Raw genomic sequence first — 27,940 nt, 5'->3', positions numbered from 1 at the left:
GTACGAGTATGATTGTTTTTCAAAATGTTAAAAAATAAAAAAAAACCCTTCAGGGATAAGAGGTAACGGGCAGGTTAAGACAAGTGTGGACCCGTTGAGGAATAGCACATGAAGATTGGTTAGTGATTACAGTCAGATGGCAGGCTTATTAAACAAGTATTTTGCTTCAACATTTACAAAAGAGAGACAGGGGAATTGCCATTACCTGAGAGTATCGATCAAGGAGGTGAGGAAGAGATTTTATTTTATAGAGTTTCAGGTAGGAGTAAATAAAGGAAGTAAAAATAAATAAATAAAAAGAGCAAGCAAAGCAAGGAGAAGATAAACCTTCTGGGACAGATAATATGCATCTGACAGCATCGCATGAGGAGGCAGAGCAGATAAGCGAGATGTTCACTAATATATTTAACAGCTCAATGGAGAAGGAACAGGTACCGGAGTAGTGGAGAGTAGTAAATATAACACCGTGATTTAGGAAAGGATCAAGACAGGAATCAGTGAACTAGAGACGTGTTAGTTTATTTTTTGGGAAGATGCTCGAGATGTTAATTAGGGATCAGATAGGGAATTATTTCAATAAATTTAAATGAATCAAAGGCAGTCAGCATATACAGTCACGTGAAAAAGTAAGTACACCCCATGTAAAGTTTTGACCTTTTCAACATATTTCAACATACAGCTATTTGATCTTCATTTCAACAATATTGATAGATAAAGGTGATATAATATAACAAATATCATGAAACATTTACATTTTGTAGTCCATTGCATAATTTAAATAAACATAACTGCAAATTTCGCATGTGGAAAAAGTAAGTACACCCTTGGCTATAATAGGTGGTATTGCCCCCTTTGGCAGAAACAACCTCAAGTAGGCGTTTCTCACAACTGTCTACCAGTCTCTGACATCGACTGGGAGAAATTTTTGCCCACTCCTCCATGCAGAATTCTTTCAGCTGTATGATGTTTGAGGGGTTTCTTGCATGCACAGCTCGTTTCAAATCCCCCCACAACATCTCGATGGGATTTAGATCCGGGCTTTCACTTGGCCATTCCAGAACCCTCCATTTCTTTCTTTTCAGCCATTCCTTGGTGGATTTACTGGTATGTTTAGGGTCATTGTCATGTTGCAAGGTCCACCTTCGGTTGAGCTTCAACTCTCCGAAAGATTGCCTCACATTATCCTCAAGCACCATCTGGTACAATGAAGAATTCATAGTGATGAATGAATCACTATGAATGAATTAATTAATTAATTAATTAATCTTCTATGATGGTGAGCTGCCCAGGTCCTGATGCAGCAAAGCTGCCCCAAATCATAATATTTCCACCACCATGCTTTACAGTTGGTATCAGGTTCTTGTGGTCAAATGCTGTCTTTGGTTTTCGCCAAACATGTCTTCTGGTACTGTGGCCAAAGAGCTCTACCTTTGACTCATCTGTCCAGAGCACATTGTTCCAGAAGTGCTGGTCTTTGCCGAGGTGTTCATTGGCAAACTTTAGTCTTGCCCTGATGTTCTTTCTGGACAGCAAAGGTTTCCTCTTGGCACACCTCCCATGTAGATCAAATTTGTGCAGCCTCTTTCTAATGGTAGACATGTGCACTTTGACATCAACAGTGGCAAGAGCTACCTGTAGGTCCCGTGATGACATTCTGGGGTTCTTCGAGACTTCTTTCAGCATCTTGCGGTCTGATCTCGGGCTGAACTTGCTGGGGCGGCCTGGCCTGAACAAGTTGGCAGTTGTTTGGAATCTTCTCCACTTGTAGATGATCTTCCGGACAGTCGAATGATTGATTTCAAATTGTTTGGAGATGTTTTTAAATCCCTTCCCAGACTCGTAGGCATCTATAATCTTCTTTCTGAAGGCCTCAGAGAGTTCTTTTGATCTCGGCATGGTGACGCCGCACACTTCAACAACAAAGAGCAAACCAAACTAAATGTCTGAGATTTAAATAAGACAGGTTCCTCCAAGATCCTCTCTAACGATGTTCTAATCATTTGCACCTGAGCTGTTGCACCTGATTCTAATTTTAGGTATTTGAAGTAGTTATAAATGTAGGGGTGTACTTACTTTTTCCACGTGCGAAATTTGCATTTATGTTTATTTAAATTATACAATGGACAACAAAATATAAATGCTTCATGATATTTGTTATATTATATCACCTTTATCTATCAATATTGTTGAAATGAAGATCAAATAGCTGTATGTTGAAATATGTTGAAAAAGTCAAAACTTTACATGGGGTGTACTTACTTTTTCACATGACTGTATTTAATAAAGGGAGATCATGTTTAACAAATTTATTGGAGTTTTTGAAGCAGTTTCTGAATGGGTGGATGAGGGAATGGCAGCGCTTTTCGTAGCTATACATTCAGGAAGCATTTGATTCGGTACTACATAGAAAGCTATTGGCTAACTAAGGAGAGGGCTTGTGGAGTGCCTGGTAGAATAGCTAAATGATTGAAAACTGAATTACTGATAGGAAGCAAAGAGTGGCTGTGAGTGAAAGGATGAATGGCTGGGTGAGTGAAGGAGTAAAGAAGAGGAGGGTTAGGACATGGTAATAGGGTGTCTTAGCACGAAGAAGAGGAGAGTTAGGACATGGTAATAGGGTGTCTTAGCACGAAGAAGAGGATAGTTGGGACATGATAATGGGGTGTCTTAGCACGAAGAAGAGGAGAGTTAGGACATGGTAATAGGGTGTCTTAGCAAGACGAAGAGGAGAGTTAGGACATGGTAATGGGGTGTCTTAGCATGAAGAAGAGGAGGGTTAGGACATGGTAATAGGGTGTCTTAGCAAGAAGAAGAGGAGAGTTAGGACATGGTAATGGGGTGTCTTAGCACGAAGAAGAGGAGGGTTAGGACATGGTAATAGGGTGTCTTAGCACGAAGAAGAGGAGGGTTAGGACATGGTAATAGGGTGTCTTAGCACGAAGAAGAGGAGGGTTAGGACATGGTAATAGGGTGTCTTAGCAAGAAGAAGAGGAGAGTTAGGACATGGTAATGGGGTGTCTTAGCAAGAAGAAGAGGAGAGTTAGGACATGGTAATAGGGTGTCTTAGCACGAAGAAGAGGAGGGTTAGGACATGGTAATAGGGTGTCTTAGCAAGAAGAAGAGGAGAGTTAGGACATGGTAATAGGGTGTCTTAGCAAGAAGAAGAGGAGAGTTAGAACATGGTAATAGGGTGTCTTAGCACGAATAAGAGTATTCCTCCATCCTGCTCAAATCCTTTTCAAAACCGCCAACACCATTCGTACACTTTTCTCCATTTCATGGAGGTCGTACCATGCTGTGCAGTCATTTTCCTAAGAATGTCAGACGGTTTGAAACCTTCACTAAGCAAGCACCCGATGACACCGCTTTTCCATAACAGTGCACCCTTGTAGTGGGGCAGCCACCTTTACAGCACGATTACCAGCACCACACACATGGATATCAGGTACTAGGTGGTTTAATAAATGACTTAGACTTGCACCTGCATTACTACACATTACACACATGCACTATTAAAATAAAATTTACCATATTTATTGACATACCCTCTTATAACACACTGGTAACGTCCCTACATCTGTCCACTGTTATCCTGCCTGCTTCATCCCTCCCACCCCACTCCCCAGTAAACTTAAATTGATAAACTGAGAGATTGAAATAATTTGATGTTAATATGTTGCAGGAATGATGGGCCAAATGGCCCCCTCCTTCGAGTACATCAACGTTCCTTATATAATTACTGAATAATGAAATAGGCAGATGCCATCAGTACCTGATGAGATGGGTGATAAGTGCTTCAAGGCGACTGAGCTCTCGGCCTACGGTGCTGCCACAGTTTAGCCACCGTTCGCCAAGCTGCACAAGCTGCTTCTCCAGCCGGATTGGCACTGAATTGCCAGAGAGTGCCATTGCTTCAGAAGGTGCACCATCCCAATCATTACTATTTGCAGATGTTAAACCAAGAGCAACTCTTTCCAACTTTTCCAAATTGTTCTCTGTGTTCAACTCCGACAAAATGTCCTCCTTGTGGCTCTCCTCCTTTTCTTGATCATCACGGTTGACATTCGACTGCAAAATGACATCCTCTCCATTTTTACTACAACCCAAATTCTTCTTCCACCTTGAGGCATTTACGGATTTATGATCCGCTTCTTCATGCACAATCTTGGATGTTAAATGGCGAAGTTTCTTTCCATATGCCAGGGCTCGGCAAAGCTTGGCTTGATGCTCATCCAGGCTATTTTTCAAATGCTACAAGAAGAGAAATAACAACAAGAAAAATGTTGCATAGTTTGACTTCAGGTGAAATATTAGGAAATATGTTAGGACTGGGAAAAATGTCAGGGAAAAAACCAATAAAAATGGTTGAACTATATTGTATAATGGTCTACATACTATGTACATGCTGGTATGAATGTGTGTACATCATTTATGTTTAAAAACTACAACCTTAACATTAAAATCTGAGCATCAAGAACAAAACGTGAGTATATCATACTCTCAGGTGGCTTCCAATGCAGACACTCAGTCAGTTCTAGTGGCTCTTCAACATGAAAGTGGCAGATATGAGATGACCACTTGGCATGCTAAGCAGGTGGGTGCATGGTAAGGGATGCTAACTCTTTGAAATGGTTGATGGACAAAAAAAATATATCACCCAGAGAAACCCAAAAGCAGAAGATGTAGAGAGCACACTTGTGGCAACAGTGCTCAGTCAAATCACACACAAAAGCACTTAATATATCTGCGTGTTGTTCCAATGCCTCATTGTCAGCACGTTCCCTTATTATCCCCACGCTTTTTGGGAAAAAAACAACGGGGGATATTGTAATTGGACACGTCTGTCCGTCCATCCATCCGTCCGTCCGTCACGCTATCTCTTCTTAAACGGTTGTGCAAAAATTCACCAAAATTAGTAGTTATGATCACCGCATGACAAGGTGTGAGAGCAGTATTATTTTTGGCTCCACCCCTGGGGCTACGGGGTAGGGTCAAAAGGTCAAATACCAACAAATGCAATTCCGAGCACATATTAAAACATTTTTAATGAAACTTTGTATATGCAATCAACATTGGGGGATGCATGAAATATGTAAAGTTTTTTTTGATTTTTTGATTTTGGAGTTCATGCCCCAAAGGGTGGGAACTTATTGTCACAGTGATTAAAAGAGAAGCTTTTTTTTTAACTCTAAATTTGATATTGGGTCATTCCGGGTGGAACTTTTTGCCATCGTTCAACTTTGATTTAGGTGGAAAGTATGGAGATTTGCGATGACGTGCCAATGGCTTCACTCCATTTCACTCTCTCACCTCGCTCCTTGCTGAGCCTAGATTTTGGAGAAAAAGGGGCATGTAATGCATGTCTACGTTGGGGTGGGAGTTGGAAAAAGCAGCACGAGGTGATAAATATGTCAGGATGTGTATTTTATCAATCAAAAGTATGCATTCATGCATACATTTTGAGGCATTTCTGATGTGTCACTGAAATTATGTTCCGTCAACTACTGCACATCTTGCTTTTTTGATGTTATTTTGTAAACAATGTTATTTTGAGTTTTGGTGCTCTTTCAAAACATACACGCTTTATGCAAGTTTCTATTAGAAATATGGATAAAAAATGACCTCAAACATGGGAATCTTCAACTCTGAGCATGTTGGACATTGCTTCATACGTGCTTTGAATTTCCTTCCCGGATCCGTCGTGTCTTTTTGATTTTGTTTCATCCCTGTGTTGTTAATTGTGTTTTCATCAAATTTTCCATCTCTTAATCATACCTTCTTGGTGAGTATTATTGAATTTTGTGTCCTTGTGACCACTGTCGGGCCTACTCCCCAAGGCCTCAACTCGTGAACGTGCCGATTCTTTCTGCTCTGACATGCGCCCCCATTCAACATTTCTTTATCAAAAGTGTTCATTTGCCACGATTCTCAACTTTCCATTTTATTTCCCACTCTTCGCTTCAAAAAAGCCAAAGTTTTTCCTCTTCTTCACATAGTTTCTTTCTCAAACCTGTCAAACTCGCAAATGCTCGGTTCTCCCTCACACCTCCCCTTTTCCATCTTTCCCTTCTTTCAACCTTCACCCAGCCTCCCCCCACCCGCCCCCTCCAAGCTTACCACCCACGCCCCATACCCTCCCAGCTTCCTCCAACCTCTCCAAGCTCTCACACCCCTTCTTTAAGTTCCCACAACCCCTTGCCACCTTCCTGCCAACAGCACCTCCTCCCATATCCCTAAATGTGTGGACCTCAAACACCAGAGACTTCCACTACAATCTTACATCTCTCAATTCAGGCCACAGCTGATAAACCGGACATTATCTGTTTAAGAGAATCATTCCCACAGGACATCCCCAACTCTTTCGTGTCTCTCCTTGGCTTTTGTCTCCTCCTGTTCGACATGCCTGAACCCTGTTCTGGCAGCGGAGTTGCACTTTACATCAAGAACTTAATTTCGTATTGTCCATGTGATGCTCTTATACCTCTTATACTGCTAAAGATGATGTGGAAAAAGGCAACATACTGATAGTGGGGCAATGTGGACCAAGGTTGACACTATAAGCAAGGGAGTAACAGACAGGAAAAGAGGTGACAAAATAGGGGAGGACACAAAGAAACAATCAGGTGGTGACATACCATCATGATAACATATCCTGAATTGGTGTCTTATAAATATGGAGGAGGAAGAAATGCTATTTCTTTTACAACAATTTATAGGCTGAGATAGAAGAAAAAGTTGGGAAAAACTCCCCACTAATGTAATTCAGCGCTGAAAATGATGGTTAAATTTGTAATCCCTTTAGAGATAGTGCATGACAATGAAAAAAGGATTCCTAAACGAACCTCACTCCTATATGACACTCACCTGCGGAGCACTTGTATCGGATGTGTTTTGTTGCATACATTCAACAATATTCAAATTTTGCAACCACTCGCAGATTGTATGAAGAGAGCCGTGGGCTCACATGCGTCATGCATGTCCCGTTTGTTCACAGATTTCCGCAGGTGAATATATATTATTGCTATCTGTAGTTGCTTTCTGGGCAGCAGTCTTGTGCACTATACACTAATTGACCAGGCAGTTCTGCATGTTTCATGTGAATGGCCTTCTTCAGATATGAAGATAAACCCTTTCAAATTCTCTATGTGATGTCGAGCAAGGGCCAGCATATATGGGAATATTTTGTGCCATGGTTAATAATCCCCTGTGTGCAGCAGGGTCAGTAAACCACTTGCCCTGTTGCACGTGTACAGGCGAAAATTGTAAGTCGCCTCCCATCTCACAGGGGAGGCATGGTTGATTTGTTCCCATGACCTGACCACCACCACATATGCACAATTTAGTGGGGCCCAGCCCTATTTTTTCCTCTGATTTTCAGATCTACACACATAGAATTGCCTTACTTAATACATTAGGATATCTACACTGTATTCCTGGCAAGAATGTACATTAAATATTAGATGTATTTGAGATGTTACCATGATACAACACCATACCATCAAAATAGAATAAACTTCAAATAATGCCTGATAAAAAAGCAGGAAGGGTGCTGGTACCTCGTACAAGTTGATGCACTGAGCAACCTGCTCCTCAGAGTCCTCCAAGAGTCCTCCAGGTGGGACAGATTGTTCAATGCTCTTCAGTGTGTTGTGCAGGGAGTCCAATTCACTCTCTAATTTTTCCCATGCCTGGAAACCCAGGGAACACCCAAGCAATTAGTGTATAAACTTGTAATACATGAAAAACTCATCATAAACAAATTGGTAAACACTCTGGAGAACAGAATTTATCAACCAAATGTTGGGAGATATGCTCACTGCTGTGAGAAAGTTGTTGAAGCGATGGTTTTAAAATAATGAATGAATTAATAAATGCTCTAATAGGCAGGTGTAGTCTACACTTATGTACACCTAGTCCACATTTGTTTTGTTTTTTAGAAAATGAGCATTAAAACTATTCTGTTGATGAGCTGGACAAATGTTTTCATAATATTGGTACCAGTACAATACAATGACATGTTCAGCGAAGCAGTGACAAGCTCATGTTTGTCAGGCAAAGGAAGAACTAGACAAATTAATAACTACTTCCTGACAAAGGAAGAACTACTTCCTGACAAAGGAAGAACTACTTCCTAGAGCAAGTTGTTACCTGGCCTAATTGCCACAGCCAGGCAGCCCGTCGCTGTGCACGCTGTTGCAGGTCCTCCAGGCCAGGAGTAAGCTCCTCCGAATGTGCGGTCCCCAAAGCAAGTTTTTTCAGCAGCAGCTCCTGGTACTTCAGTCGATAAAACAACTCCTGCAAAGAGAGGGTACAATCGTAAAGGAATAAATAAACAAGGGGCTAATACTCTAGGTCCCCCACCTTTTGGATGGTATGACGAGTAGATCTGTGTAATATGAAAGGTAAATGTTGAACTGTTTTTGAAATATCGCGTACACAAGCCAAGTTACCGAGATGGCTGCAATGGCAAGATAATTCGGCCAATCACAGCCGTGATATAATCAGGTTGAGATAATATCATGAGGAATAGTTATGTATCTGCATTATGAAAGCTGAACTTTCAAAGGTTTTTGAAATTTCGGTTTTTCTTTATACCTCATACATTGCTTTCCCTCCCCTCAACCACTCATCTCCTTCTTTTTCACCTCTCCATTTTCTTCTCAATTTTATTGCACAACCACCTCCCCCCTATGTTTGCATGATTTGTAGTTGGCCAATAAGCTGTCAAATGGGATTAATTACCACCAGATACTTATATCAAATGCTGAAAAACTGCAGTACTTTTTGACAAGATGAAGCCTTTTGATCTGTTTAAAAACACCCAAACATATAACTATGGTGATCAATAAACACAGTGCTACTGAAGAGACTTCAGCAAATCATTGTGCTATACCTGATGTGTCTGTAGCATTTCCACAATCTGCTGCCCCTCACACAAAGCCCGATGCCTTTCTGCCATGCCATCCCTTCCTGCTGCTGTTGTGGCCTCCAGCTGCTGCAGCACCCGCTGAAAATGGTTAATGGCAGCAATCCTCGCTTGCTGCTCCCTCCTCTGGTGGGCTATCTCCCAGTGTAGAGCTTCTGCCACATGCTGCAAGAAAGCCAGCATTGTTAAAAAGATGCTCACTGACTGGTAATCCGAAAAAAAACCCCACGGATCATGCTCCAAAACATGTAACTCGAGTTTGAATGCAGAAAGTTCCTAAATCCTCTTCCAGACATACAAAAAGGACACGTAACAAATCAACATGCCAGTTTCTGTCGACAGCCATTAACAGAGGACTACTTCCTTAAATTCCTGAGGTTGACCATCTAGTCTGTCCAGATTTTCGGTGAAACAGTTCTCCAGGATCGTCTCAAAGACCAGGGATTCATTTAGTCTCTTCAGGTACTCATGATGTACTTGGTTTTCATGTAGAGCACGAAGGACTAGAATGGCACTCTCTAAAGTGCATAACTCCAACAGGCTGAACAGTTTACGTTTCATATCCCACTGATATGCCGGAGCCGCATCCGGACCGGAATCTTTCAATTGTGAAGAATCACAAAATTTCTTTTTAAATGATCGCATCCAGATTCTGATCTTCACCAAAATCTATTCAATTCATCCTTGTCACATACCCAACCTGTCCAACAAATTTCGTCCGAATCCATCGATAACTTTTTGAGATGTCCTGCTCACAAACACACAGACAAACAAACAATCATGGGCGAATAGATAACCTGCGTCCACCTTCGGGTGGCAGAGGTAAATATACCTTACTAACATGGGCCAGTTTGGGCCACTTCATTGCATTTCCTTCTGTATCTTACCGATGGTGCGGGAGAGTACAATAACCTATTGTCCACTAACTATGAACACCATGTCTAATACAAGTAACTATGCCATTTTCTCTTTGTGATCCCCGTTTGGAAGCGTCTATCTAAACTCAAGATACATCTGCTTCATTTCCTGCCAATATTCTGCCCCCATATCCCCATCGAATCTCCGTTGCTCCTACCTGAACCTTAAATCACCCATAGGCCAAAACACACCGTTCTGAATCAACTCATGGTAAAGACACCTTGGATCATAGAAACTGCATTATAAGTTCCAACAGAAGCTATGTGGGAATATCAGCTACCAAATAGGTATAAACCTCTCATTACGCTGCATCCAGGTGTGTGCAATTCACCATGTTTACACTCTGTTGCTGTGTTTCCATTGGCGTTTAAGGTTTCATTTTCTCCCATGTGGCTTTTGGAACGCGAGCAGGTGGAGTGTCTGCCACATTCTCACAAAATGTGTTCTGTCACTCCAAACTGCGCTCAACTCAAACATGCTGCAAATGAATAATCTGCTCGTGATCCTTTCGTTCATGTTTCCTTTCTTTCCTCTTCCACCATATCTACAGCACGTGTGCCTCTTTTATCCTGCACTATATTCTTCCTTCTACCCTTCTACCTCCCTAAAGGACATAAATTGAAAATTTGCAGCTGACACTTCCTTTGTGCTTGCAATCATAACAGGATGCAGAGGCCCGGTATGGAATGCACACACGTTGCATTTAATGCGCAACCTCTGATACTCCATTGCACAGCTCTTCTTTCATGAGCTTCAAACTTTATAGAGTATTATAGAGCTTTATCAAACTTTATAGATACTTGTGAAATAAAATAAAATAAATCTCTGCCTTATAATTCTTCTCCATCTTTTTTGTTGCGCAGACCTGAATACTGTACTGACAGGTAATAGAGACAAAGTGAAGACTTTTCAGAAACATCTTGCTATGTTAGGAGCAAATTTCCAATGTAAAAAAAAGAATACCTCCAGCCTCATTATATCCCATTCAACAAAGGGAACCACCAGCTGAAGGTTTGAAGCTTGCTTTCGAAGGGTGGCAATATTCTGCTCATATTTCTCCAAGGCTTCCATTGCTTCATCAAACGCCTGATGGACAAGAGTCAATATAACCTGAACCAGTAGTACAGCAACAAACTCAATTCTCATACTCCAATGTTACATATGGGGAGGAAGGGAGATAAGGATCAATCAGTGACTGGAGAGGTCTCTGAGAATTATTGGATATAAAAATAAAATGGGTCCTGGAGGGCTATGGGGGTTCCACATGATACACCCCCACTGTTCTCAAGAAAACTAACCCCGACCACTTTCCCAAAACCTTCACCCACCCCCACCCTCACCCCCAATCTCCTCCCCATGGGGCCTATACTATCCTTACCAAGTTTGGTGACGATCACTCAACCAGTTGCAGAGCTCCCCCCTCTTCCCTATTCCAAATCCACCCTGAAATGAAAAATATATAAAAGCTAATAACTTGTTTGTTTTCCACAACCATAAATCCCACAAGGGGGCCCCATTATGCAAGTCAAACCATGTTTGGGAGCACTGCGGCACAAAGCGCTGACCTGAATAGCCGGACTCCGAGCACTGCGGCACTCCTCCGCCCCCTGAACACCACCACCCAGTCATTCACAGTAGACAACTGCATCTCCTTCCTCTCTTTCTTCCAATGCAAAATTGACAACATCTACAACAGCTTGACGACCGCCGCACCCGCTCCCCCTCCAACCACCTGCCCCCCCTTGTCCTGCCATCCCCTGTCTCGGTTCTCCCCAATCTCCCCTACTGACCTCTCTGAACTCCTCATAGGAATGAAAACTGCCACCTGCACTCTTGACCCCATCCCCTCCAGCTTTGTCAAGGCCTCCCTCCCTGCTCTCTCTCCACTTATCATTGCAACACTAAACTCCTCCCTGTCTACAGGCATCGTCCCACCTTCCCTCAAAATTGCTGCTGTTACCCCCATTCTAAAAAAACCTGGTCTAAACCCTGACACCCTAAACAACTTCAGACCCATCTCCAACCTACCCTTTCTGTCAAAAGTTTTGGAACGCGCTGTAGCCACTCAACTCAAACATCATCTCTCTGCCAATAACCTGTATGAAACATTCCAATCCGGATTCCGCTCCAACCACAGTACTGAAACTGCTCTCCTCAAAATCACCAACGACCTTCTCCTCTCCTCTGACGCTGGCAACCTCAACATTCTCGTCCTCCTCGACCTCAGCGCTGCCTTTGACACCATTGATCACACCATCCTCCTCACCCGACTTGAATCCACCTTTAACGTTACCGGCACTGCCCTCTCTTGGATTAAATCATACCTCTCTGACAGACGCCAGTTCATCTCCATCAATAACTGCAAATCCCCCACTGCTCCCCTCCCCCAAGGTGTCCCCCAAGGTTCAGTTATTGGCCCCCTCCTCTTCATCCTTTACCTGTCCCCCCTCGGTCACTTAATCCGCCGTCATGGTCTCCAATTCCACTGCTTCGCCGATGACATCCAGCTTTTCATCTCCACCAAGTCCGTCTCCACCGACACCCACTCTATCCTGACAAACTGCATCACTGAAATAAAATCCTGGCTTCAAATCAACTTCCTCAAGCTTAACTGTGATAAATCTGAAATAATCATCATTGGCCCAAAAACGCTCACAAAATCCACCCATAACTTTGCCCTCAACATCGACGGTATCCCAGTATCCACCTCTCCTCACATCCGGAATCTTGGCGTCATCTTTGACCAAACCCTTTCCTTCGACAAATATACTAAACAGATCACAAAGTCAGCCTTCTTTCACCTGAAAAACATTGCCCGTCTCCGCTCATCCCTCTCCTCCACGGCTGCAGAAACCCTCATCCACGCCTTCATCACCTCCCGTCTGGACTACTGCAATAGCCTCCTCTATGGTTCACCCTCAAAAATCACCAATAAACTCCAATACATTCAGAACTCCGCTGCCCGTCTACTCACCCATTCCCGGACCCGTGACCACATCACCCCCGTCCTTTACAAGCTTCACTGGCTCCCCATCCCCCAGAGAATCCAGTACAAAATCCTCCTCTTGACATACAAAGCCCTCCATAACCTGGCCCCATCCTACCTGGCTGACCTCCTCTCCAGACACACTCCCACCCGCAACCTCCGCTCTGCTGGTACCAACCTCCTGACCCCCTCCATCCGGACCAAATTCAGATCCTGGGGGGACAGGGCCTTCTCCATTGCTGCTCCCACCCTCTGGAACTCACTACCTCACACCATCAGAGACTCCTCCTCACTCACCACATTCAAAACATCACTAAAGACCCACCTGTTCAACACTGCATTCAACATTCAACCCACAGCATCTAACCCCTGACTATCTCTTCTCCTTCTCCCTCCTTTTGCTTTAAATATTTCCCTATTGATTCTTGTCTTTTTGCAATTGTTGTTTTCATGTATTGTTATGCATTATGTTTTCCACTCTGTCAAAGCGCCTTTGGGCTTCTGGAAAAGCGCTATACAAAATAAATGAATTATTATTATTATAGAGACCCCTTCTTTCCTTCTCCCCCACAATTACCCCCTTAATAGGATTACACCCACCATTTTTACTCCACATTGTACGTGCTAAATTTGGCTGCAATGACGTAAGCAGTGACAAAGATCTCCCCTTACCCTTCTCGAACCCCTCCAAAAATCGCCACCGCCCTATGATACTGCCCAAGGGGCCCCATTATGTCTGCAAGGTTTTCTGGCCCCAAAATGTTCCTTTCTCAAGATATACAAGAAAAAGGAGAAGGGACAGACAGACAAATAGAAAAATGTAATGCGACAATGTCGCAATGTAATGCGACAACAGCTTTGCGTTTGTATCGGCTTTGCATAATACAAGACTGGTTAGCAAACGTGCCGCAAGTTGACCAAAAAAAAGGACAAACCGTTGATCCTGTAGTGGATCCTGCCTGTTGGGTATAAGTTTCAGGGGACAGCAATAGAGCTTTTCGTTTCTTTATCATTGTGTTCATCGTTTCATGCAGCATCTCCTGTATGAATACAACCATGCACATCCATGAACTTTCTCATTAAATAAGGATGACAATCGCCATTCAATGGTTTAAATTCTTCACTTTACCCAGTGTGGCATACTTTACCCAGCCACACTTTACCCGGTGCATTGCACTTTACTCATGTGAGGCAGGTACTTCAACATGTTCTACCTGAGTGTTACTGTGTGATATATTTGTTAATTATAAAGACCTTATAAAGACTCTCATCTCTAGAGGACTACACATCACACTGGGGAAATTATTCAACAGGAGATATTCTCATTATATACAAGTGTGAAAACCATCTGTGGTTGCCTACTGTAAACCCTAACGTACCTGAAATTCAGCAGATCCTGCCAGATGGCTCTGAAAAACATCACAGGCTCTTTGTAGACACGACTTCATGACGTGCAACCTTTTCTGTAGTCCAATCACAACTTGTTCAAGCACTCCACTGTCCGGATGCTCATAAATGCTTGCACTGAAGACAGAGCGTGTGCAGGACTCCAGGTCTTGAGAAACCTCTTCCAGGTATTTTGATATCCTCTTTAGAAGGGCATAAGGAGTGCAAAAATACAGCCCAAGAGAAAGATTGAATTACAAGTCAAGGAATAAATTACAAGTACAAGGAAAAAGAGCTTTTTGTGGCTGAATCTGTACATTGATAGGTTTACAGGTGATTCAGTTTAGATTACGATAATACTAGGGGGCGTATCTGGTGCTGCCCAGGAAAAAAGTACCCAGCTACTTGACATTATTTATAAGATTATATTTATAAGACAGTGGGGATTTTGGGACATGCTGAACATTGAAAAGCCATTGGCCTCATGGTGGTTACCTTTTTCCTGCGGGTCAGCGGCTGTACTGTCCGACCCAGCATTCCAATATGCACTTTATAGTGCCATTTGGTGGCCTCAAAATGGCCCTGAAGGCCAGCATGCAGTAGCTTAAAACCTTGCTCAGATTCAGGAAGTACCTACACCCGAACTTTGGGCTCCTAGGTGTCACATCTGGTGCGGAGTACCAGTAGTGAGGCTCGTAATAGAGCTGACACACGCGTGCGCACACACACACACACACACACACACACACACACACACACACACACACACACACACACACACACACACGCACACACACGACAAACACGACAAACACACACGACAAACACACACGACAAACACACACGACAAACACACACGACAAACACACATGACAAACACACACGACAAACACTTAACACAGCCACTGAGCTTGGGGGAAGTGCCGTCACTAGCGTCACTTCCCAGGATACTCGGTACCAGCGACATCATAACAATGGTGCCGCTTTTCTCACCGTACTCAGTGGGGCATTTCCTCAAGAGGAATTTCCTCCTCCCCATGGATGCAAACCGATGGGGATTGTAGGTGCTCTATACTTTTCAAGCAAGGAAGAAGCACGTACCATTTTTTAAGTCTTTGGTATGACTTTAACAGGTCCAAACCGGATGGGTGTTTTTTTGGAGACACCATCTCCTTACTGGATGGCCTTTTGCTCCCTACGGGAGCTCATCTTCCCTTTGCCTGGTGTTGATTTTGGTCCTGGCAGGGCGTCACAGTCACCCTCCCCATTAGCAAAGCCAGTGAGGGATATCACTTTAGTCGCCGACAACCAGACCAAACACATTGCTTTGCTCAATGCATTTAGTTGCTCAATGTTTGTGCAAGATAATCATCTGAAAAGGGCTATGAGGCCTTCCCATTGGAAAGGAACATGGGTAGATTTAATAGATTTGAGCCATTAAGACCACAGAAATCTAACAAATAAAACAAGCAGCCAATAAGTCGCGGTAATTAACCTGCACGTTTTCCAGCTTTGATTGGACTTCTCCACTGCTACCGAGCAATTGTTTAAATATGAACTCCTGTATCCCATCCACCCAGCATCCAGTGGCCCGGACAGCAAGCAGCCAAGCGTCTCCAAACCTTTCACCTTCAAGCTAGAAAAAAAAATAGAAGAAATATTACTGTACACCCAGAGCAGCAGGGGAGCAAATTTTGCTTTCAAAGAAAATAATTTCTCCAGCAAAAATTCAAATTGATTGACAGTAATGGGAACTTCAACCTGACAGAGTGAAATTATTTCAATGATGCACCGCTCAACCTTCCCAAGAAAAGTTCTAAAATTAAAAGGACAGACCTCCTTTGTAAGAATGAAGGCTTTTGTAAAAATGAAAAGAAAAGATACAATCGTTCTGAAAATTACAAATGCAAATCACAGAATCTTCGCCTTCTCCCTCCCTTTATTTGTGTGCACAGCAAATGCATAGTCATAATTATACATGGTATTTATGCAAAGGATTGATCAACCAAGTTGTGGTCAAACACATAATCATGGCCATGGGCCATTTCCACTGTGTGGATTAATTTGCCTAACCAACATTAGTCATTTTCTTCCAAACAAGAGCCACAGAAGGCAAACAAGTCTTGGTTCCTTATTAGAGGAAAACATTCAGCATGCATAATCAGCCTGTGCAATGGAAAAAGCCAATCATTAATCATCAAGCAGACTAAAAAGAGTTAGGTGCTCTTGCATCATTTGATTTGATGTACCAATCTCTTTACAGAGTGTTGGTGCTGCTGAAGCAGTTTCTTGGCCAGGTTATACTGGGTGGTTTATCATTGCCTTCCCAGCGCTGTTTGTCCATGCTGAGCGTCCGTATCCTTTTAAAATTCAAATGCTGAGCATCAAGCAAGAAAGCAACACATACAATTTAAAACAAGACATAAAGTCTAATAGCGACGTAGCCGGGCTTGTTTGATGCTTTAGTTGAAGAGGAGAGTATGACCTGGGTGGAGATACCAGTCAGCAAATAATGTAAGCATTAAATTATTTTGAAGTACTCTAAGTCTCCAAGCTGTCTGTCACCATGGAAGTGAAGAGATTGTATTGAGATGCCATATGGTTTATTCTATATGTTGGTCAGATAGTCAAAACTATCAAAGTGACCTCAGCGCCATCCCGACACACACCACTGCGGCCGGAGTTCAAATCCTGCCAAAAACCTCCTTGAAAGAGGACCCAGTGAGTTGGTACTCATTTTGCAACATTTATATATTAAAGCAACATTTTCTTGGGAGCGATTAACCCTCCAAGTTTCACTCTCAATCTGCTCCTGAGTTTATATGATCTCACTATAAACAACATTGCCGGTTAGTCGGCCTGCAGCATGTGCAGCTCCTCTCCTTATCTGGAATTCACTCTGGTTGGCAAACATGCACAGATCGAGTGCGTCTCCTACTCTACTCGCTGCAACGTCCAGCTGTCCATGTGTAAAAACGACAGGGTTGATCCTGTTGACGACATGTTCGGCCTGTATGGCATATCATACTAAAATACGCAATTCAGCATCTGTCTGTCTGTCTCATGATTTTTGACTGCGATACATTCAGTCGTTACTTAACCAATCTCAACCAAACTTGACAGGAGGACGAAGGGTTACACAATGAATATTGTAGCACATTCATCTGATCCCCTCCCAAAGGGGGTTTTCCCCGACATTGCCACCAATGGAATTGCGTGTGGAGGTGCACAGTCACGTGAAAAAGTAAGTACACCCCATGTAAAGTTTTGACTTTTTCAACATATGTCAACATACAGCTATTTGATCTTCATTTCAACAATATTGATAGATAAATGTGATATAATATAACAAATATCATGAAACATTAACATTTTGTAGTCCATTGTATAATTCAAATAAACATAAATGCAAATTTCGCATGTGGAAAAAGTAAGTACACCCTTGGCTCTAATAGGTGGTATTGCCCCCTTTGGCAGAAACAACCTCCAGTAGGCATTTCTTATAACTGTCTACCAGTCTCTGACATCGACTGGGAGAAATTTTTCCCACTCCTCCATGCAGAATTCTTTCAGCAGTGCGATGTTTGAGGGGTTTCTTGCATGCACAGCTCGTTTCAAATCCCCCCACAACATCTCGATGGGATTTAGATCCGGGCTTTGACTTGGCCATTCCAGAACCCTCCATTTCTTTCTTTTCAGCCATTCCTTGGTGGATTTGCTGGTATGTTTAGGGTCATTGTCATGTTGCAAGGTCTACCTTCGGTTGAGCTTCAACTTTCTGACAGATGGCCTCACATTATCCTCAAGCACCCTCTGGTACAATGAAGAATTTATCGTTGATTATATGATGGTGAGCTGCCCAGGCCCTGATGCAGCAAAGCTGCCTCAAACCATAATATTTCCACCACCATGCTTTACAGTTGGTATCAGGTTCTTGTGGTCAAATGCTGTCTTTGGTTTTCGCCAAACATGTCTTCTGGTACTGTGGCCAATTAGCTCTACCTTTGACTCATCTGTCCAGAGCACATTGTTCCAGAAGTGCTGGTCTTTGCCTAGGTGTTCATTGGCAATCTTTAGTCTTGCCCTGATGTTCTTTCTGGACAGCAAAGGTTTCCTCCTGGCACACCTCCCATGTAGATCAAATTTGTGCAGCCTCTTTCTCATGGTAGACTCGTGCACTTTGACATCAACAGTGGCAAGAGCTACCTGTAGGTCCCGTGATGACATTCTGGGGTTCTTAGAGACTTCTTTCAGCATCTTGCGGTCTGCTCTCGGGCTGAACTTGCTGGGGCGGCCTGGCCTGAACAAGTTGGCAGTTGTTTGGAATCTTCTCCACTTGTAGATGATCTTCCGGACAGTCGAATGATTGATTTCAAGTTGTTTGGAGATCTTTTTAAATCCCTTCCCAGACTCGAAGGCATCGATAACCTTCTTTCTGAAGGCCTCAGAGCTCTTTTGATCTGGGCATGGTGACGCTGCACACTTGAACAACAAAGAGCAAACCAAACTAAATGTCTGAGGTTTAAATAGGACAGGTTCCTCCAAGATCTTCTCTAACGATGTTCTAATCATTTGCACCTGAGCTGGTGCACCTGATTCTAATTTTAGGTATTTGAAGTAGTGATAAATGTAGGGGTGTACTTACTTTTTCCACATGCGAAATTTGCATTTATGTTTATTTAAATTATACAATGGACTACAAAATGTAAATGTTTCATGATATTTGTTATATTATATCACCTTTATCTGTCAATATTGTTGAAATGAAAATCAAATAGCTGCATGTTGAAATATATTGAAAAAGTCAAAACTTTACATGGAGTGTACTTACTTTTTCACGTGACTGTATATCCGTATTAAGCTAGCTTTATCATGGCGTTTTCCCAAGGCTGTTTCTAATAACAAAACAAATGATAATAGCATAATATTAATGGTATTACAAAACAATATTAATACTAATAATGTCCCACATCCCCAAGGGGTTTTTCCTCCTTGAACAAATGCCGTGTCAATGTTTATAAATAGATTATCATGGCATGGGAGCAACGGCCTCTACCAGAAGTAAAAATATTATAAACCACAAACACATATGATTAGCTTTTTAAACAGTCGCTAATGCTGTCTATAACATTAAAGAAAGAAATTTGGAGGAATCCTGACATCCGTGAGGTAAGTTTTACTTACAGAACTGAGCGAAGATCTACTGTAATTATATACCCCACAATGGTTGGGTAAATAACATGACCCTTCCTGCCGCTAAAGTGGCGTTTTTCATAGCGGCCTTTTGAAACCCACCAATTAACGTTTTGTTTAGAAAATCACCAATGAAACCCATTTTTCCTGCTGTTTAACACAAAACTGAAAGGGAGGAAGCCCGGGGTGTGCTCATTTACCAAGCAGCTAGCAAGTGCTTGCCAAGCCAGCCATTCCTTAACAGTTTTGAATGGCGTGCTTGCACGAATAGAAAAGCCACGTGGAGATCTCTCCACAAGAAACTTGGTAAATTAACACACCCAATGTTCTTGAGACCTGATCATCGATCGACTGTAATCTACATACCCCGAAGAGGAATGCCCCTTCCTGCAGCTCCCGTGGTGAGCGGGTGTACTAGTAAATTAAAATGTGTCGGTGGAGTCAGCCGTCGTACTGATGTAGCGTGATGGACGGACACAAAACTGCCGCTACTTTAATGTAATAGAAGATGATATATTTTAACCTGCAGTAAGTTTGCAGTCACTACGAAGGGGTTAGTGTTACGATTATATTTACCATAATATTAACGTTACATTATCATTATTACGAAAATGATATTACTAACAAAAACTTGAGGCTAATTCCTTACTTCCGCATTATTAGTACTGTACACCTCTTATCATTGATTCATGAACCATTCACCGCTTCAACCCATTAACTTTGCATTCACAACATTCGTATTAAAGTGTTATGGTTATATTTACTATATTATTATTATTATTATTACAAAAATGGTACTCCTGAAATGATACTACTGTACTAAGAAACCAGGGCTTAATTTCTCCGAAGCGGCCTGAAGGTGAGGCATGAAGCCTAAGGCCTATACGTACTGTGTCATTGGAAGATCCATAACGTCTATGCTTTTGATATTTGATGATCATTTTAACAATCGGTTTGTTTGTGTTTCACACTGAATGAAAAACGTAAAGGTAGACCATGGCGATTGTGATACATGACAGGTTCAACAATATGTTCGGCCTGAACGGCATAGGAATCAAAATGGCGGAGTGTGGAGTCAGCCGTTGTATGCTGTAATGACATCAGACATAATCACATCAACCTGTCATGTGACCAGATCCTCAGCTCTGATTGGTATACGTTTGAGGTGACATACATACATACGGACGGACAAACACTATTTTAGAGGGCTTTGCCCTTATGGGCTATGCCGTAAAAATAGGACCACTGGACTTGTAACTTATCTGGGCCCTGACCTAATGTTGTAACCCAAATTTGGTAGCATTATGGCTGGTGGGTCTGGAGAACAAGATTTTTGAAAGAATTTGTGATTTTCCAAAAAAACTGACTAAGTTGGCCATTTTAACACACTTCCAGTCATGTAATCGACATGACCTCCCCATTTTAACATCCCTATCATGGCTTAATGTGGTAACTCAAATTTGGTAGCATTGCGACTGCTGTGTCTGGAGAAGAAGATTTTTGAAGGAATTTATGCGATTTCCCCAAAAATTGACTAAGTCGGCCATTTTAACACACTTCCGGTCATGTGATCGGCATGACCTCCCCAATTTAACATCCCGACCCTGGCCTAATGTTGTAACCCAAATTTGGTAGCATTCTGAGTGGTGGGTGTGGCTAGATCGGCCCAGCAGTTTGGCCAGAAAAGTCGAAAAAGGTGTCGGATGGACGGATGGTGCACGATGACAATACCTAACATGGAATTTCAATTCCAGATAAACCAAAAATAAAGTCTTTGGCAAGACTCGGCTGGGGTTTGCACGCCAACCTCCCAGACTCAGAGCAGACGGTGTATCACCACCGAGAACCATAAAATTATGAAATCCATAAAACTTTCTCAAATAAGTGTTTGACAATGGTTAAGAAAGAAACAGGATAATCATCTTATATTTCATTGGAGTTGAGGCTCTTCAGGAAAGCAACACTGTAGGAAATACAAAAAATAACATGGGAGGGCAGTGGTGAACATACAAACACAGGACATATGTTCAAACAGAATCTGAAAGAAAGAAGTGGGTACAAAGAGATTGGTAGGTAACCAAAAAAAACAAACTACAGCAATGCGACTGTGTCGCCAATATGCCTCCACATTGTCCCACAACGAGTCGATGCCCTCGTTCACTTTCCTAAAAATAAACAAGTTTGATTTAAATCCCTACAGCTGTTTTCAAGTATCACATTTTCACCAGCCATGACAGGTTTCACATTGATCGGTGAAATGGGTGGTGGGTGGTTCGTGTGCAGCTACCCGGCTGCTGGCTGCATCATTTCTTTGGGCGCGTCTGCCATTGATGCAATGCCTCTCTATAACCAGTTATCTGGTACTCATTTTGCCGACCTTGTAAGGATGACAGGCTGAGTCAACCCCACCTGGCGTTAATTCAACAGGATTCAAACTCAGGACCTTAGGATCCCAAGCCCGCTCCCCTAACCATGAGGCCAACACCAGGAATATGTTCGCTGAAATGGTTTCAGAGAAGGGATATTTTAAATATATGCTTTCAAGCTAATATGGCTGCCACACCACGTGACATATGACTTTAGAAAATGTACACTCTGCATAAGTATGGGGAGGAGATCACGTTTGTGAAGTTTCGTGTTGATCGGATAAGGTTCGATTTTCTATCCAAGATGGCTGCCAAACCACGTGACATACGACATCATCATTTTCAAACTATATGCAACAATGGTGTTAGATGTTACTTGTAAAATTTCGCATCGATAGGGTAAGCGGTTTCAGAGATATAATTATTTAATATTTTCCTTCAATCCAATATGGATGCCACACCATGTGACCAATGACGTTTTCGTGATCATCTTTTAATCGCCATGCCTAGTCAATGACACACATAAAGTTTTGAGTCAATTAATTTCGTGGTTTGGGAGAAGATGTTTTTTTTAAAGGTTTTAGGTTAAATCCAATATGGCTGCCAAACCATGGGACCTATGATGTCAAAAATTTAACATCAATCATGTGCATGCAATTTCAGATTTTTAGGATTTTTTTTTTTTTTTTTTTTTTGTTTTGTTTTGTTTTGTTTGTATACTGAATCGAGGCTCGTGAAAGAGCTAACATTTATTTCACAAACAAATCAACCAGACAAACAAAATATAAAAAAGACGGAGCGGAAGACAAGATGGGGAGAGAAGGGGAAGCACACAACCACAACATTTGAGAGCAGGGAGAAGTGTGGGAGAGGTATAAAACACAAGGAGACCAAGGACTTCCAGGACAGAAGTTGGTATTTCAAAAAAGTGTAGGATTTGGGGTGAAATTAGCGGGGGTAGAAAAGATCAACGTTTTGGATGGGGGAAGATAAGAGATGGTGGTGAACAGCTGTTTTAAAGACCTGGAGGGTGGAGTGGGATTGAAGAGAGTGAGGGAGTTTGTTCCAGAGGCGGGAGAAAAGAGGAATGAAGGAGTGAAGGTGAGCAGAAAGTCTTGATTTTGGCAGTTTAACCAAAAGAGGGTTGCAGTCAGATCTTGTGCGACCTGTAGGAATATTTGGGGGACAGAGCCCAGAGAGAGCGGAGCAAGGCCAGAGAGGAGTCGGTAGAAGACGGAAAGACCACCATCCTGCCTGCGGTGAGTGAGTGAAAGGCCCTTGGAGTTAGCTTAATCGCGGGAGATTCCAATGATTCTGAACGCTTTGGTTTCAACAGCGTGAAGACGCGGTAACCCGCGTCACCGTGTGGTGGATCATTTTAAAAAAGGAATTAGATTTAATTAGATTAAATTAAGGAATTAGATTAAAACATTGTTGGCTGGTCTACCACTTTACGTATGATGTCATCATTATCATGTATTTGTTCCCCGTTGGGAGTATTTGACAATGTGCCAAGTTTCAATTTTTTCCATTCAGCGGTTTCCGAGAAATAATTTCATTATTTGCGTTTAATCCAAGATGGCTGCCATGCCACGTGACCCATGACGTCACAATTATCATTAAAAAAACATTCTGCATGGGTGTCACTCCTACCCTGAAAGTTTTGCCTCAATCGGACATGTGGTTGCTGAGAAAAACGAGGTTTAGACCATACAGACGTACGGATAGACGGACGGACAACCCGAAAACATAAGGCCTCCGACCACCTTCGGGGGCGGAGGCATAAAAATGGAATGGTCTATGAAGCACCAGTACACCACAGTTTATAGTCAGGTCAGGAATCAAACTCAGACAAGACAACTCAAAGGCATGTATGTTGTCTCTGAGATCTCCTGCCAGCCCCCATATTTAAACTATTCAGAAATTATCGTAGATACGTATTAAATATATACTAAAAATGCTTCAATAAACTGTGGACCTCAACTCACTCGCCTTTGATGAAGTAAAGATCGCATCTGTTTGCTATCTCTTTATGTAAATGCAATACTTAACCCACCAAGTTTTGAACATTTGTCCACTCACAATTTCCTCCTTATTCATTGATGCCGAGTGGAAATGGAGTATTAGGAACCACAACATACAAAGCCCAAAGTGTTGCATGTATTTGTACCTCGTTATCGTCGCCTGGATACACAGACTTCAGGGTTAGGATTACATCTTCTGCTTCTTCACACAAGCCAGGTTGTGTGGCTTCACAAAGGACAGGCTGTGATCCACAGGCCAACTGCAAAACATTTGAAAGATACAAAAGGTAAAACAATACATTAACTAGAGAGTTCATAGAACATGATACCTCACGCAGTGTTCAAGTACTGTACATACTTCAATTTAAATAAAATAGTGATTTTAAAGATCGGTTTAAAAAAAGATTATGGAAGTTAAGCGCTATTGAAGCAGTATTATACACCACCCTTATGAATGATCGTTTTAAGGCAATTTTCCCCGCTGGAGCGGGGGTTAGCCTTTATACACCACCTTATTTAACATGTCCAAGTAATGTAAAACTGGAAGGGATTGAATGTGCAAAGAAGGCAATTTGTGTTCTACAGTGTTAAAATATATAATTCAATTTAAATAAAATAAAGATTTTAAAAGTAGTATTAATAAATCAATTCCGTAATTTAACGCCAAGTCTATCTAACACATTACATTAGTTCTTCGTTCCTGTTGTTTGTTTCCTTTCTAACATCCTTAAAAACAGTAGGTTTCCTCGTTTGAAATGATTTCCAATTTTGTTTAACTGCCAGACAGGCAGACAGAGTAAAAAAATATCTCACCTCTCCATGTGCATGTTTGATCGGGACAAATTCAGAGCCAAAGTATAATACTGTTAAAATACAGGTTCAAACAGATGGATAGACATGAACCATTTGCTTAACCTCGCTTTGCGCTTCACCTGTGCCAGGTAACTACAAAGGCACTCAGTAGAGGCACTTACCTCCGCCATGCGCGTTGGAATAGAGGGCAACAAAAAAGTTGGAATCCTGCTCACAGACAACCAAACAGAGACAGACAGCCAGACAAACAATGGTGAAAAAATAACCTCTGTCCACCGTCAGCAGCGGAGGTAATCAAAATGAAAAGGATAAGAAATCTGGTCGGATAGTTTTCCTGAACAATTTCTCACACATAGACAAAATAATTTTGCAAAGTACAATTTTACAAGATATTTCAATCCAAATGAAGCTGCAAATCAAAAATACATCTATCAATCGTGGATTATATTGCATCTACACAGGTGTGTGTAATAATATTATATTATGAAATTAAATAAGTGAAATCTACTTCCACTCAACCAAGATGTGTGTCACCTAAAATATAATACCAATGAATGGCATACATGACACCATGATATTTCTCTACACAGTTCTATTACAACTGTTTTCCCTTTAACAGAGCTAGTTTTATCCCCTCTTCTACGACCATTTTAGGATGCAGACTGGCGTATCAATACACACAAGTACTCATCAGAATGCCTTAAAAAAACAAAACAAGAAGCTGATACTCCAGCAGTCTAGATCACCCACCTTTTGGGTGGTATGAGGATTAGATCTGTGTAATATGAAAGCTAAATTTTGAACGGTTAAAAAAAATTTATCACGTACACAAGCCAAGTTAGAGATGGCAACGTAATTCAGCAAATCACTGCCATGATCTAATCAGGTTGAAATAATATCATGTGAATGGATATCTGCAATATGAAAGCTATAGGTTCAACGGTTTTTGAAATATGGCGTTTAATGCCATTATGCGTTTGTCGGGGTCAGAAGGTCCTTGTTTTGGTTGTGTCGTTATTTTTAACTGACCTTTACTTGTGACCTTTAAATCCTCAGTCTTTAAAATAGACTCGAGTATGCTCTGCTGAAGCCATGTGGGTCAGAGGCGAAGCGGTACTCATGCGCACATGACATTTAATGCCATGTTGCATTTATCGGCTCGCAATGGCTCAGTTTTGATTTGTTATTCCGCCCGACCGCAACCACAAATCTGGTTTATCGGCAGTGAGGCAGTGGCAATGTGCTAGTGTGGCAGACACACATTGCTGTTCACATATCACGCAGCTTCGGCTGTATGGGATGTGATTTGTACCTCACTGCTCCATTAAGTTACGAGGTCTAAAACAATACAAATATATATATATGTATATGTATATGTATATATATATATATATATATATATATATATATATATATATATATATATATATATATATATATATATATATATATATATATATTGTTGTGGATATGAGGATTGTGTTTTTTTTTATTGTCTCATTGTGGACCCTCCTGCCTCCAGTCTGTGTATAAAGGTCAAAGGTCGTTCCGTAGTTATTTCATAAACATCCACCAGCCAATCATAGATTTCCTCCTTGTTGGTAGTTATTTCCTTATTCTGTGTATTAGGCTAAGGATTTGTCTTCCATTAATTGACACTCCATTGCACCGAATTCAAATAGATAGATCCCCTTTCATTTTCATTCACAAAGCCTCAATTGCCAACTGCATTCACCGCGACTCCATTAGCCACGAGGTAGGCTCGGAGAAGAAGGGGGAGGAGCTGCCGAATCCTGGGCGTGCCGCCCATCGTCATCAAGGGTGGAGCCAGGGGGCCCGTGCCGACCAATCAGGGCCGAGGCGAGCTCACCGATGGGCGTGTTCTAGCGGCCGGCGGCTTGATCGCCCGCGGCGTTATAAAAAGCTCGCGCGGAAGCCTTTGATAGGAGTGATGAGAAGGAAGCCTCTGAGAGAAGTGCGCGAAAGAAGTGAGAAGGAAGCCTCTGAGAGAAGTGCGCAGGAGTGATGAGAAGGAAGCCTCTGAGAGAAGTGCGCGAAAGAAGTGAGAAGGAAGCCTCTGAGAGAAGTGCGCGAGGAGTGATGAGAAGGAGGCCAAGAGAGAAGTGCGCGAGAGAGATGAGTTTCTGAGTCCCCCAGAGTTGCGCCAGAGACGGCAGAAGAGTCCAGACTGTTTAAAAAAGGAGTCCTGAGAAAGCACACGACGTCCCCACGGCAGCAGTTTGAACCACAGGAGCTTGAACCACAGGAGTTTGAACCACAGGAGCTTGAACCACAGGAGCTTGAACCACAGTAGCTTGAACCACAGCAGCTTTGAACCATCGCAGCTTTGACCGCCGCAGCTTGAGCGTTGACGGCAGGTTGCTGTTGAGGAAGGGCGGCGGCTGCTCCCTCCCGGCCCGGCCGTCCTCTGGTCCGAGCTGAAACTTCCTCCCGGTCCAGCCATTCACTCCTGCCTCCATTCCCCATTCGTGTGAGTCTGTCTTTTGTTTGTTCTGTCCTGGGTTAAGTAAGACTGCATAGGTAAGCTAAGTTTTCACTGTGTCCTTCTGGTCCGTCCCTCTTTCTGTCTTTATTTTGTTATCCTTCCTTCTTCCTTGGTTTCTTTCAATCCTGTAAATAGTAATAAATAATAATCGTATTTCAAACCTTTTTGTCTCCTTCTTCTTCTTCACATCCGCGTCGTCTTTGTCTTTTCCCAATTGAACATCTGTGGCACGATTTGGCCAACGTTCAGAATCGGGTCTTAGTCATTGTTAACGGTTCGGGCCGCGGCGCCATCCGCTCGGCAAATCCAGTAACATCTTATCCGCGGTCCGTAACAATATATATATATATATATATATATATATATATATATATATATATATATATATATATATATATATTGTCGTGCGAATCCCTCCGGTTAATACCAGGGACCGCGGAAGACCAGAACGGCTTTAACGGATGCGACGATCAATACAGATTTTACGATCAAATGTGGGAAGAGAAGAAGGGAAGAGGAAGAAGTGGGAGCACGTAACTGTGGAAGGTGAACGAACTCAAACGGCACAAGATTTGCAGGGAACGGAAAAAATACAAGGGTTTATTTGCAAAGGTCGGGACAGGGAAATGCGATATTAAATAAAAGTCCTAAATTGGGACGTCCCCACAACTCACTTCAGAAACGAACAAGGGAAGATGAATTAATAAAAGGAAACGTCGTGTACTTGTAAATGTGGTGTGTGGGTGCAGCCTTATCTCGTCTGTCGTCTTGTATTGTCTGCCGTCCAAACACGGCTCCGTTCGGCCCCACTCGCGCGCCACC

General features: G+C 42.3%; 1 protein-coding gene across 6 annotated transcripts in view; it reads right to left on the bottom strand.

Annotated features, from left to right (window-relative positions):
- The window catches only part of LOC137436726 (nesprin-1), a 344,176-nt gene that overhangs the window by 197,491 nt on the left and 118,745 nt on the right, over nt 1-27,940 (bottom strand). For all 6 annotated transcript variants that reach the window (XM_068130758.2, XM_078786725.1, XM_078786724.1 and 3 more), the window contains 9 exons: nt 23,946-24,059; nt 15,712-15,852; nt 14,210-14,419; nt 13,766-13,870; nt 10,808-10,930; nt 8,894-9,091; nt 8,149-8,295; nt 7,557-7,688; nt 3,773-4,251 (listed from right to left, as the gene is read on the bottom strand). In XM_068130758.2, the coding sequence (XP_067986859.2) occupies nt 3,773-4,251; nt 7,557-7,688; nt 8,149-8,295; nt 8,894-9,091; nt 10,808-10,930; nt 13,766-13,870; nt 14,210-14,419; nt 15,712-15,852; nt 23,946-24,059 (1,649 nt within the window). The remainder of the gene's footprint in view (nt 1-3,772; nt 4,252-7,556; nt 7,689-8,148; nt 8,296-8,893; nt 9,092-10,807; nt 10,931-13,765; nt 13,871-14,209; nt 14,420-15,711; nt 15,853-23,945; nt 24,060-27,940) is intronic.

Source organism: Myxine glutinosa, chromosome 11 (genome assembly GCF_964187855.1).
Source record: "Myxine glutinosa chromosome 11, kmMyxGlut1.1, whole genome shotgun sequence".
NCBI classification, from domain to species: domain Eukaryota; kingdom Metazoa; phylum Chordata; class Myxini; order Myxiniformes; family Myxinidae; genus Myxine; species Myxine glutinosa.
Note: the sequence above shows the minus strand (reverse complement) of the source record. Positions and strands in the feature narration are given on the sequence as shown.